Source organism: Morone saxatilis, unplaced genomic scaffold (assembly GCF_004916995.1).
Source record: "Morone saxatilis isolate NCDOM2014 unplaced genomic scaffold, NCSU_SB_2.0 Contig19, whole genome shotgun sequence".
In the NCBI taxonomy this organism is placed as follows: domain Eukaryota; kingdom Metazoa; phylum Chordata; class Actinopteri; family Moronidae; genus Morone; species Morone saxatilis.
In genome coordinates, this window is record NW_023339751.1 from 20827089 (window position 1) to 20840589 (window position 13501).

The 13501-nt window shown below is 38.9% G+C and overlaps 1 protein-coding gene across 1 annotated transcript in view; it reads right to left on the bottom strand.

Moving 5' to 3' along the window:
• Positions 1 to 387: 387 nt before the first annotated feature.
• epas1b (endothelial PAS domain protein 1b) overlaps positions 388 to 13501 on the bottom strand; it is a 69123-nt gene continuing 56009 nt past the window's right edge. The window contains exons 8-16 of the mRNA XM_035663673.1: positions 11271 to 11418; positions 10755 to 10963; positions 10138 to 10376; positions 9614 to 9727; positions 8566 to 9089; positions 8320 to 8416; positions 7844 to 7937; positions 7573 to 7749; positions 388 to 6966 (exon numbers count right to left, since the gene is read on the bottom strand). Of these exons, the coding sequence (XP_035519566.1) occupies positions 6815 to 6966; positions 7573 to 7749; positions 7844 to 7937; positions 8320 to 8416; positions 8566 to 9089; positions 9614 to 9727; positions 10138 to 10376; positions 10755 to 10963; positions 11271 to 11418 (1754 nt within the window). The 3' untranslated portion in view covers positions 388 to 6814. The remainder of the gene's footprint in view (positions 6967 to 7572; positions 7750 to 7843; positions 7938 to 8319; positions 8417 to 8565; positions 9090 to 9613; positions 9728 to 10137; positions 10377 to 10754; positions 10964 to 11270; positions 11419 to 13501) is intronic.

Here is a 13501-nt window from a genome sequence, read left to right on the forward strand (position 1 = left end):
AAAATGGGACAAATTGATCCAAGTTTACCCAACTGCAGCAATTTATTGCAATACTAGAATTTATGAAGGGGTTGCCACAGGGCTCTGTACTGGTACTTCTGTTATTTATTATATACCCATAATCTTGGGAGAAATTTAAATGTTGTAAATTGATGTTGATCAATTATACATTATACATTTATTTATTACAAGTTGTATACCATTTGGCTGAAACGCCTTTAGTGTTGTCAAATAACCTGCTGGGTTTTTCAATACTTAAACGTTTAACTTTTCCTACTTGAGTATATTTCACTGTTAATAGTCTATATGTTTATTTTGCTGGAAACCTTTGACTTATAATGGAAATCATTGATACTTAACTACAATAAACCACGCATGAAACCGATAAGGGAAGGTAAGATCAGTATGCTTTAATAATAAGATATCAGTGCAGAAACACAAACTTCTTATCAGGTTAAATTCCCCATATAGTAATAACAATGATAACAATATATGATAATAATAAGATCAATATGAATTTTTAGCATATTTAAAAAAAATGCAGAATCAGCTAATATAACTGTATTGTATGACATTAACAAAAACAGAATACAAGAAGCTGAACATGGATCCCATGAAGAAAAACAAAAACCCAGTTGTTACACAAGACAAAATGCTGATATTGTCTTTAAAGAAGAAGTGCAATGAATGAGTGCATTACCTCCTGAAACCTTTTGTTTTGGGGAAACCCTTCAAGCAGCACAGTATGTTGAGCACTAGGGCTGGTGATAAGTCTTCTAGGGTTTAAATAGCTGAAGCCCCGCCCATTTTAGCTTAGCATCTGTGTTACTAGCGTTGGCTTCTTAATGGATTCTCTCGGAATCTATACTTTCTGAAAAGCTGACACCTATTCCTGGGGTTTTCCATCTAAATTCTAAGTTATATCAATATCTATTAACAATATTACTAAGTGTATACATTTTTAATTTTTTACCAATTTTAAAATTGTCTGGCCAAAGCTAGTGGAGCAGAAGCTATCTTAAAAGGGGGTGGGACTTCCCCTCTGCCTAGATTTTTATTTTTAAATCGACTTCCATTTAGCCAACTCTATCCACATACATTAACACAATTTAGTTCAGATCTCTGCAGTTGAAAAAAATTCCATCTGAGGTGCTGTTCTTTTTCCTTGTGCATGAACATTTAATGTCCTAAAACTTCTTTGGTCCCCAAAAATTAATTTAGTGCTGGGACAATAATTGTAATGATTTATAAACACTTTATGAGCATTCTGTAAGGTGGCTTTTGAGTCTTAAAATAAAGCAAAGTGAGAGTAGAAACGGATGAGCGATCTGTCCAGTGGAGGAGTTGAGAGATATGCATCAGTGGGCAGGCTGAGCAGGATCTCTCTCTCTCTCTCTCTCTCTCTCTCTCTCTCAACTCGACAATACATATTTTCATATCTCCTCTCAGGATAATGTCCATCTCCAGTGCTATTAAACATCAGGTGACTTGTGCCTGGTGAATTTTTTTTTTTTTTTTTTTACAATCGGCATTCAATCTTCATAGATATTGACTCTAATATAGTCTCCACTTTCACTGGGAGTGAAAGAGTCCAGGTACTTTCACTTCCAGAAAAGTAGCACTCTAAAATACATAAATTGCAGATTTGGTTAGAACCCTTACTCTACACATGTAGAGTACAATTATCATGTTGCACTCCATTTATGTCGCAAATAAGGTGGTCCGAAAATGGGATTGTGTGGTAGAATTAAGGGCCAAAACAATGAAAATAACAATAATTTTTTTAAGCTTCTGTGTTAAAACTAGTGTGGCACTGTCTTTCATGGGTTTTTCTGGGTCTTATTTTATTGGAATCTCTCCTATGAACAGCTTTAATTTAAACTATCTAAATGATCAAGTCATAAATTATTAAAATGCTGAAGGGAGTATGTTCTGTTTGTTTTTACAAATTCACAAAATTCAGCTTGTAACCTTCATTTAACAGCTTCAGCCTCACTTCACATCACTGAAAAGCCAAATGGGCATTTTTAAGGCAACCTCTTGATCTGCAAAAGCAAGGCACTGACTTCAACAGCCAGTACTGTCCCTGCTGACCTTTGACCTTCCCAGGAGAACCTTTACTGCCCAGTCAAATCTTTTTCACCTAAACATAAAACCCCTTCATCAACAAACAGACTGTCAGGTTGTTCGATGAGCTGGGGAATCTATTACCTTAAAAACCTTAAACAAATTTGGACTCGTCATCACCAGGGGAGCTACAATGGATTTTAATAGGGTTCTATTTTAATCTAAAAGGCTTCTATTGTATGTTCCATGACTAGGATGCTGTTCTATCAGTTTTTAAATAAAGCTTGGCTAAAGAGGAGGCTATGAAGGTAGCTAGAGGTTATTATGAAAATTGTCCCAACCCTAACACTGTATTCCCAATCAAATTTTATTGGTCAATAATCATGACAAAAGGTAAGCCGACACAACAAATCCATAGCTTCTACTATATTCTCACATTAATATCAGGCTCTTCTGGCTGGTTGTTAACTGACAACAAACATGGTAGATGCAGATAAGGTGTCAACTAAACTTTGCAAACTGCAAATTAAACCTGCAAACCAAAGGGAGGTTTTATACTATTCTTTCAGTAAATTCAGTAGATTTTCAACTTTCAAATGAGATACAATGTAAAGTTAGGATTTAATTTAATAATATACCACAGTTACAGGAATTCATCTACAGGTTGCAGGGAACAAACTGTGCACTTGAAGGGTAAACTCAGTATATGTGTTGAGACAACAATAAAACCATGATAAGGCACATTATATGGATTAAAATGCACTTTAAAGAAAATTCCATCATGACATAAAGCAGAGAACATCAAAATAGTGTTAGTGGATCCAACAGATGTAATAAAGGTTCTAAAAATGACACATACATGGTCAATGAAGCACCATTGCTTTTATATATGCAACTGGAAAACTATGATTAATTATGTGGCAACTTCACCTTCTTAACAGTATTCAAAATGCTACATATCTGAAAAGTAAAACTTAGAAAACTGATATTCAGTTTTAATCTAAACGTTTTTCCTGTTATATTTTGTTTTATCTTCTTAAAGCAGCAACAAAAACAGTACTGCCCAGCCAATATATTTCATAGATATTTTAGGGAATAAGATATTAAAGACATTTAAGGATAAAACAAAACAAAATGCCACAACACAGAAACAGCACGAGAGGAAACAGCACTGCGGGGGATCTGATCCATCTGCATCTACAGGGGTAGATAAGGACAAAGTACCAGGACACATAAACACTAAAAACACTATCTTTGACATTAGTTTTGTCTTTAAATACGTAACGTATATGTGTACAAAGCTCTATAATTGATACTCAAAAGTGGTCACCACACAAAGACAATTACCTCAAAAAATAGTGAGATCAAGAAAAATACTGAGAGTACAGGTAAGGAGAGAACAGAGAGAAATTATGAGAATGTGTTTTCACTGAAGGCATACTGTCGATGTTATACTGACATCATTTGGGTGAAATATTTGTCGTTTAAAAAACAAAAGTTCTGACCTACTCTAGCTCAAAGCTTTCTGATATTGGCAGCCACTCCATCTTGTTAACTGTAAGAAAAACTGGCCTTGTCCTAATCCTAAAGAATACATACACTCCACTTTCAAGTCACTTCACAGGCTGCTGTACTGCACTGAAACCAAGGCTGCTGCTGCTATGTACATAAGTATAGTCTGAATGAGTAAGTGGTTATGTAGTTGCTACTGTCTCTTAGACTGGTTTGTGCAGTGATGTGCAAAGAGGGCGTAGGGGAGCGACCTCCACTGCCCTTCTTGATGTAAAAAGCTGAAGTGTCTTTTTTGCCTTCCATTCTGTTCAGCCAACGTGCCCTTTTGATCTCTCCTAGTGCACTGATTAGCCCCTGCGATTGGCTCAAATGTCCTTCGAATCCCCCCCAAATATCATCCAGTTATCTTAAAAGGAGGATACCAGTGATTTTGCAAGTTAAGCTAATTTAAAACTCTCTCTTTGACTATGACTTTCAAATATTGTTTTCTACCATTCCAACAGTCAGTTACATTATAGTTACAAGACAAACATAATTAAGTAAAATTTCTAAATTAAGAATTGGAAATTATTGAATAGATTTTTCATTTGTAGCTTAAACTGAATTGTGAAACTTGGAACACTGTTGTGTGTGTTTCTTAGTCGTATATGATCGTAAACTGAATATCTTGGACTGGCGGTCAAGAGATTTGAATATGCAACCTTGGGCTCGTTTTACAGACAATACGATTAATCCGGAAATATTATGCAGCATCAATCAAGCATTACCCGGGACAGTAGAATAAATAAACTATAAACCTGCAAAGTCTGCATTCGACAAAGGTCAGAAAACAGGCAAAAATATGCTTGATCTGCAGTTAAGGAGCCTAAAACACGCCCATTAAGGGCAAAAAAATCAACCTAAAAATATACTTGCATTCAAGAGAGGTGCCCCTTTTTCATCATCATCCCCCACCCGTACGTAGCCTTTGCACACCACTGATTTTTATGGTTTTCTGTATTGTGTGAAGTGTGTGTAAGCCTACAATATGTAATCAAATGCACGCTTACTGGGTGTTTAAGTCAGATCCTTTGTACAAGCGATCTGTTTGGTGAATAAGGCTAGCTTTGTTGCTGACTAAGCTCAATGAAATAATTGCACAATAAGAAAAAAAACCCTGTAGTCACACAAGCTACTTACCTGACCGAGAAACACAAGAAACATGTTGAGATAAATCAAACGTAGATTTAAGAAGAGAAGATTAAGGAAAAAAAAGAAAAACAGGAAAAAAACTTAACATTATTCAACTTACAGTAGAGTACATGTGTCGCAATATATGTTTACTATTGTGTCTGTGAGTTAGACACAAAAATAAAAGAAGCTGGTAGGTGGAGTAAGAACAAAAAAAAAGTAAATAAGAGAAACAAAGCAGTATTGATATGGTAAAGTGTCCCGTCGATTTGGATTAAACAAAGTGGGGAGATTTGATAAAAGTTAAAATAGATTCTCAATTCAATGACAGAAAAATAGACTAATGATAAGAATAAAAATAAACAATATAATGCATATGTCATTAAAGTTGACCCAAACAGATGTAATGTTACTGTGAGCCACTTTATATTGTGAGAAACAGACTCCTGAATGACCAAACTGCACTACAGAGCAGATGATGATGCTGCAGTGACTGGGATGGATTCAGGCAAGATGAGGCAGGTTGATGACTGTATAATTGTATGTATATGTGGAAAAGGCTTAATCAGAGTTGGGAATAATTTTGATTTGGCTTATTGATTCTGATTCTCATCATATCCTGAGCTTTAGCTTTTCTTTTGTGAATGAAATTAAATCAGAGCTTCTAAAAAAAAAATCATTATCTTAAGCAGGCTTGATATAAAAAAGTTAAATGTTGTTTTTACGTGAGTTTAAACATTGAAAGCTAGCATTATCTGATCCGGGAGCTATATCTTTTCAGTTATCAACAACCCTGCATTACTATAGCTTATTGCAAATGGTTGTAATATGATAAAGGGGATAGGAGAAAAGAAGATGCTGTTCTTGCAGACAATATTGTATTTATTTTTTCAGACTTTTGTCTAATTTCTGCTTGTTTTGTGTGAATAAATAGTATTATTTCCTTTGACCTCTAAAAATGATTCAAATGCCACATTTTAAAAGGTTCAAAGGGGAAAATGTGTCAGCACTATCACGTTTTTGGGGGGAATCAATAAGCAAAATCAAAGTGCATGTTTTGTAGAAAATCCTTTGTCCATACACATTTTAAAATGGTTACATTTCAGAGCTATTTCATGATATCTAACTCTTGCTTGATGCTTTGATTGGAACTGAAAAAGTGCACTGGATCTAACTGCTGGTCAAAAACATGAAGTGAAAGAACACAGTGTCTCTGTTAATGTGTAGGTAGTATAATATCTTCTCCTCCACTGAGCTAAATGAGTTAAGATAATGAAGGGAAGGTAGGGCTAGGAACTGAGCTGCATAGAGTTCATATCAGGGTGTAGGTCTTTGACGGAGACCAGTTCTGGATAAGACACAGGTTGTCGGTTGGAATCATATACCAATATTTAGCCTGGCTGTGGATTCCCACCTTGCTTAGCCTTAGCAGGAGACCGCTGGTGGTCAATGTGTTTGACTGTAGATGTTTGGGCAGAGCTGGTCTTTAAGGCATACTGTGTGTTTTAACCCCACACCAACACCTTTTTTACACCAAAGACCCAACCTGTGTTTCCAAACACAGAGCTGACCTGTGAGAGAAGATACCAAACCAGCAATAAATCCCAGTGTCACAACTTTTTGACGCAGGTCAGACAGAGTGTTGCATCACTTTGTACTCTGTTAGTTTATTGTCGCGCCTTGACCTTTTTTCACCAAGTGACCCATGTTACCTTATATATGTGGGTCTTGTGTGTGGGTAGCTCAATGCATGGGAATTTTCTTGAACTGGTGGTCAACCTGCATCTGATTTGAGTCGAGAGCTTGGGGAAAAAAGGGGTGTAAAGTGGCTTGACCCTAACATTGTAGCTTGTTTAGGTGGTCTAGGTACAGAGCTATATGGGGACAGGGGTGTGGGGCTGAGCCAAATAAGCTAAATAAGACAGGATGTGGTTATGTATACCATTCCCCATAGGTAGCTTAACCCTTAGGACTCTTAGAGAGCCCAGAGGTACAAAGGTAAAAAAGGCTTATGTCCCGGGCTAGGAGTAAGTCTGGGTCTATGGCGGGGTTTGAATCTGGAGCTTTAGGTGGCCTGGTCCAGGGCTCTCAGCAGGTCACAGCCCTGGAGGAGGTGCAGGTTGCCCTGCAGTGGGACGTTGACCTCACAGTCGTAACGGGTCAACTGCGGCAGACAGGAGGACTCAAACGAAGTGCCCAGCAGACGACTGGCAATACCTGAAAAATGACATAGAAATCTTAATAATAGAATCTAAGCATGCAGGTAGGTAGACACTAAGTCACATAAGTAATCATCTTAATCTTATTACATAATTTCTGTCTGTAACTAAGACCTAAAACCTTATGTTATTAAACCATCTACAAGGAACTTCCATTTTGTGTTGACTCTGGCGTCCCCTGTGAACCATGCGGTAGTGTTTCTACGGCATGGTTTCTTTGATTCCAAGTGGAATCCGATCGACTCTGAGCCAGTGGCAGGCATTAAAAATAACTATATTTAAAAAGCCAGTATTCTCACTGATGGTGTTTGTGTATGTAATATAGAGGCATCAGTATTGAACTGAGATTCATAACCAGATAAAAATGTATTGTAGTATGTTTAAAATAAGTGAAAGAAATCTGCTAGAGGAGTTAGAATACTTTGGCCTGTTTCCATCAGAAAGCAGTTTCTTTCAAAATAATTCTAGGATTTAGTGTATAAATCTTAAGTATGAACAATCAATAAAAAACTAATGACTCAGTTGCATACTATATTGACTTTGTAAGCCAGTGATGTTAGTTGAGTTTCTAGGCAGTTTAACTGGTAAAGTCAGGTCAGCTCACCCTCAGTCTTGTTAGAAGGCATCATGTTATACTGTGTGTAGTTGCAGCTCTTTTGGGGAAAGGGTTTCTCATTTGCGCCACCTATCCCATTTCCGGGATACTGAGACTTCCTGTGTTGCTGCAGAGAGCTCATAGATGAGGACATGCTGCCTGACACCATCCTCCCCATCCCTGACTCTGAGACAGAGAGATTACAAGAACAGTTGGTGGGTGAAAGAGATAAGAATGTGAGCTATTTTTTTACACACACACACAAACAAGTAGCACATACCTGCCAGTGATCCTGCACTGAGGGAGCGATCCATGGTGGCACAACTGTCATCCCTCATCTTCTTCCAGATGATTTCAGACGGCTTATTTTCATCCTGAGACACAATCACATGGTTACGTAATTAGCTGTACATCCACAAAAAGACAGTGATCCCCCCCAAACAATTCAAGGCACACAGCTTTATTAAAGCATCCACTCAAAAATAGGTTTGTTGTTCCTACAGTTTAATGTTTGAGCTTCACTGTACAGAATGATGTATGTGCTAGAAGGATGTTTTCACATTCATCTGCTGAAAGTTGAAAGTTTCTCTGTGCTCACTGAAAACCTGATTTTAAAGGGCGGAGCTTACAAGCATTATTTGTGACATCAAAAATATTTTGGAAGTCAAACCTGGTCCTGTTCCTAGTCCCTAACCCTAACTCTGGAAACTTGAATTGTTGTATGATAAATACTGTATGATTATTAGAGAAACTCACCGAAGCCATCTGGGTGAAGGAGCGCTTGATACTGTTGGTCATGGACACTCTGGCTGGACTCATGTCTCTGTAGGCTTGTACAAAGTTGTCAATGGACCTGCACAAACAAAATACACACACAACGAGATTTAAAATTTGATGTCAAAACAGCCAGCTGTTTTATGATTTGTAGTTGTACCATTGCATTCATTTTGAAAACCTTGTGACTTATTGTTTCAGTCTTGGTTTAAAATATAAGGACATCACCTCTGTTTCTGCATGAGATGTGGCATGCTCTGCTGGTAGGACAGACGCTCCTCTCCTGCCAACGTGTCCATCAGGTAGGCCTTGGTGGCACGTGGTTGTTGTTGATAGGTTAACAGTGGGTCTGGTGGCCACTGCAGATTCTGCCTCCCACCCATGGAGGACAGAGGGGTGCTGGCTGGTGCCTGGTATGGGGGATTCTGCATGTGCCCTATCATGCATGACCCTGCACGGGGGTCCACATTCCGCTGGCTGGAGCCTCTCTTCTCCCTTGCAGCCCAGGATGCAGCTGTCTGGTGCTGGTAGTGGCCTTGGGACTGAGGAGGGGAGGACAGGGGCTGGAAGAGGCTGGCGATGTTGCTGAAGCTCTGTGGTTTTTGGGTGAGGCTGCTGTTGCTCCCCATGGATCCCGCTTGACCCAGCTCCAGGGGCTCTGACTCTGGGATGATAGGATTCAGCTGAAAGTCCTCGCCATCCATGGGAATGTAAGGAGCCAAAGTCTCCAGGTCTAAGTCACTCAGGTCCCTCTGGGAAAAGGAAATATTACATGGTTTGTCAAAAATGGAAAGTCATGCAGTTTAGTTAAAATAGGTCAAACCCAGAAACGTACTCCAAAGTGAAGTGAGAGGCAGTAAAAGTTTGGTACACATAGAGTTCTCAGAGATTTGTGTTTCTGAATGATCAGAATGATGTGTCATTACTTTGAAAATTAAAATTACCTTAAAACCTGGTAACTGCAGAGAGGGGAACTATTAGGCTACATTGCTTAAAACGTGGCAAAATGTTAATAAATGATTTATACCCACTAAATCTAGTAATAATTTGTAAATGCTTGTCAAGTTGTATTACTACTAACAAAATGTCCTTTAACATGGGAAAAATATTATGTTGAAATGAGATTTTCCCAAAAAGGGAAGAGAGACAAGGGAAGCCAAGTTTTGGATCAGATTCCGTAAACAAGGACTCCTAAGTCAAATTAATGAAAGAATAACACAGAGAGGAAAAGGTTTAGACATAAGCGTATTCATGGGATGAAGAAAAGGACACACACCTCAGTGTTTGCAGGACTGCTGTTGCCCTCTGTGTCCAGGGCAAAAAGCTTCTCGGTCAGCTCCACCTTCAGGTCACTCTCCACGGAGCTGTAGTAATCACCTGGGCTGCTGGGCTGCAGGGATGAAAGCGAGGGGGAGGATGGAGGAAATGAGAATAATGGATGGGGGCAAGAGAGGTAAAGGAAGAGAGGAAGGAGAGAGGACCAGGATGACAATTACAGAGAAAAACGGACAAAATGTAAGAGGAAGAACAGAGTGTAAAATGAAAGAAAGAAACACAGAGTGAGAGATGAGCTTTGACAATGGCACTATTCACTGGTAAGAGCCTGTTCCTTCCAAACATCCACCCCCATTATTCCCACACACACTGCCCACAGTTAGTGACCTTTAACCCCCCCAGGCCTCACTGAACAGAGAGAACAAACTATGAAACAAATGCAACCAGTCCCTCGCTCACTAACTAATTACTCCTTTTCAATTTAACATTCAGCCTCTCAGTTGCACCCTCCGTCCTCGTCCTCACCGTGGAGCAGCTGCTGAGGCTCGGAGTGGGGCTGCCCATTGGCGGATTCTGCTGCATAGTGAATGTACTGGCCATGTTAGACATGTCCCTTGGAACTGGAGCCGGGGTTTGGCCTGATGCTGGAGGGGCAGGCTTGTGGCTCTCGCTGGTCCAGGACGGAGGTCCCGGGGGTGGCATAGCTGTGGCAGACACCTGGGTATATCCAGCTGGCTGCTGGGGCTCCTCAAACTTATTGCGACCTGCATGAAAGAAGTAGAAATTAGAATGAGGTGAAAAGAATAGCGAGTTAAAGTGCCATGGTAAAAAGGTTTCACAAACATGAGACACTAAATGCTGATGCCAATTTGTACGAAAAAATTATCTTGCCAAGATCTAAGTAGCGTTTATAGCCTTAAATAAGGGTAAAACTGTTGGTTCAAAGCAGTGCTGAAGTTCAAAATATTTAATATCATGGGAAATATTTATTTCTTGTTTCAGGTTTTAGTTTTGGAAAGTCGTTTAAGTATAATAATGCACTACAAGGTGTCCGTTTGTAGAGGGAATTTTTCAGGACACATTAGCCAAGAGCAATCATAATAATGACCCCAACCACTTAAGTGACAGAAGTCAGTACAGACCGAAGTCGAGGGAAATGATTGTGTCTCCGGGTGTTGGAGCCAGCTGGGCAAGGTCCTCCGGCTCCTCTTTGAGTTTGGTGAAGAGGACATCTTCCGGCTCTCCAGTCATGCCTGCACATCCAGCAGTGAAGAAGCTGCTCATGTGGCGTGGCTTAAACAGGGACTCTGTCTGCTCCAAAGAGAAAATAGTCGCCTTCTCCTCAATGTCACTGCAGGATTGGAGAGGGAGAGCAGAGTGAGTAGGGTTTGGTGTGGATACAGAATTCAGAGAACATTTCTACAGTACATAAAACCCTTAAATACCCTAAAATATCTCATATTAAGCTCTTGTGTTAGAAACATGAATGATGTGTGATGGTAATTTTTTTTTAGCATGTGGTTCCATAAATCTAATATGGTTTTAAGTAATCAAGACATTTTAAACAATTGACACTTTTTGACCAAATAAAACTTGATTTGGACATATTTTCACCTACAGTTAGCCAGAACTGAGTTCAACAGGATAACACTGCTTACCTGAGGACATAGTTTATGCACACGATGCACTGGGGCTGGGAGTTGCGGCTGTTGTAAATAACAGTTCCCTGTGTTTCCACCCACACGAAGCCTCCGTTCTTAGCCAGCATACGATACTGACCGCTCACTGCCTGACCCTTGGTACACACTGCAAGGAGAGAGAAGTGGGAAATACCTTTGTGTTATAAGCTATTGTATTTGGTGACTCAAGGCCATTCACATGTGAAACTGAGCCACTCATGCTCAGGTTGACAGTGAAGATGGTTTCATGTTGCAGAAATAAACTGTCCTCTAACCAAAGTTATTATACTTAACTAAAACTAACTAAAACAATATTATGTACGGACTAAAATAAAGTGAAAGTATACAGGAAATGTCTTCAGTTGAAGAACACAACAAGCATGAGGAGGCATTGGTGCATATTTTTATTGAGATTATTCTGAACTTCTCAAATCCTACCCCTGACAAGTACTAATTTACTTATAATCTAACAAACTAAAACTAATTATTAAAATTATAAAAATTACTAATTAACTAAACATTTAAAAAAAAATAAACCGGAGAAACCACAACCCACTCTGGAAACTACATTAACTGTAAAACTGTGTTTAAAACAAAAATTACAAACCAAATTAAAATAAATATATAATAACTCTGTCTCTCACTCCTCATCTGCACAAACATCTTTTATGATCCTAATGAGGCTAAAACCTTGTTCACATATACTAGAATGTCATAATTTGGGCACTGAACCACTTATATTCACACTTGACCCATTGTGAGAGTTGACAAGTAACAATGGTAGAATAAAGTCGGTTAATGTCAAGGCCTGATACTGTATACTGTTATACTGACTGCAACTCTGCAGTAAAAGCTCAGACCAGCTGCATGTGCTGTATTTTATGTGCTTGACATTTTTATGTTATATAAATGCCTAATTATTGCATTATTCACAAAATATGCATGTATTTATTTTGTGCGAGGTTGTGAAATCAACCCTACATGAGTTAGCAGGACAAAGTGGGATGTTTGACTTCGAGCTGAGGAGGAGATGTGCTGGCTACAGTCCAAAGTTCAGCACTGGCGTGGGAAAGGAGCAGGGCTGTGGTCAGAGAGTGTACAGAAGGCCAGTAACTGTGTGTGTGTGTCTGTGTGTGTGTGTCGTGGTGTGTGTGTGGTGTGTGTGTGTGTGCGCACGTGCATGCGAGTGTCACAGGAACCTCAGGGCAACATTATATGTATCAGAGGCTGCTGTTAGCATGTGCTGATCGACAGGCTGGTCACGTTGTCCGTGAGAGCCGGTCGTCTGTGTGTGAGTGTGTAAGACATAGAGAGATAAATAGAGAGCCCCTTTATCTCAGGCGATTTCAGCCAACCACGGACTGTAGACACAGATGACTCAGACCAGAAGTAAAAGAACATGCTCACACAAAACATAAAATCTGTGTACAACACAAAACACACAATTCCTAAAAGCCACACAGTCCTAAAATCTTATTTTCAAGTAAGTTCCTTCATATTGTTTTTTTTTTTACTTTCAAGATAACGACACTCATGAGAGTTATTTCTTGTTTTATGAAAAATACGGCTTTATGGCCAAATCTGAAATTACATGATTTAAGATTAATACATTTATTCTATTTCTATTGTGGGATATCTCTTGGAGTATTATTTGTGGAAGGTGTATGTCAATGCTCGGTTGTTGTTTAGGTGTTATGCTGTTAGATGGCGGTGGGTTAACATGCCAGAATGTTAGCTATGTTGTCAGTTAATGTTTTTGAATAATCCCATGAGGGATTTAAATGACCAGATAATATTTAATAAAATATTAATTCATGAAGTTATTATTTGTTTTACTTTATTTTATGAGATGTTGTAATAAAATATATATATATGTTTGTGCTGCTAAATGAAAACTTTTATGGGACAAAAACATTCTATTCTAAACACAGTGATTTATCAGAGTAGTAGTAGTCTAAAATAGAGGAATCATATTGGCTCTGTCACAAAAAAATTAAGCCAATGTTTTTTGCGATGTACACACACAGATGTGCAGTGTACACACAGACATATAGTGCCATTATGTTGCAGGGGTGGTTTTAAGGAACTAAATTGCCACTTTTCCTCTTTTACTGTCACTTCTGTTTAGAGCTTCTAATGATACCGTACTGTCAGTGCAGAGAAAAGCCATGACACTTCAGAGCCTTGTTAGCAAACACACACACACACAC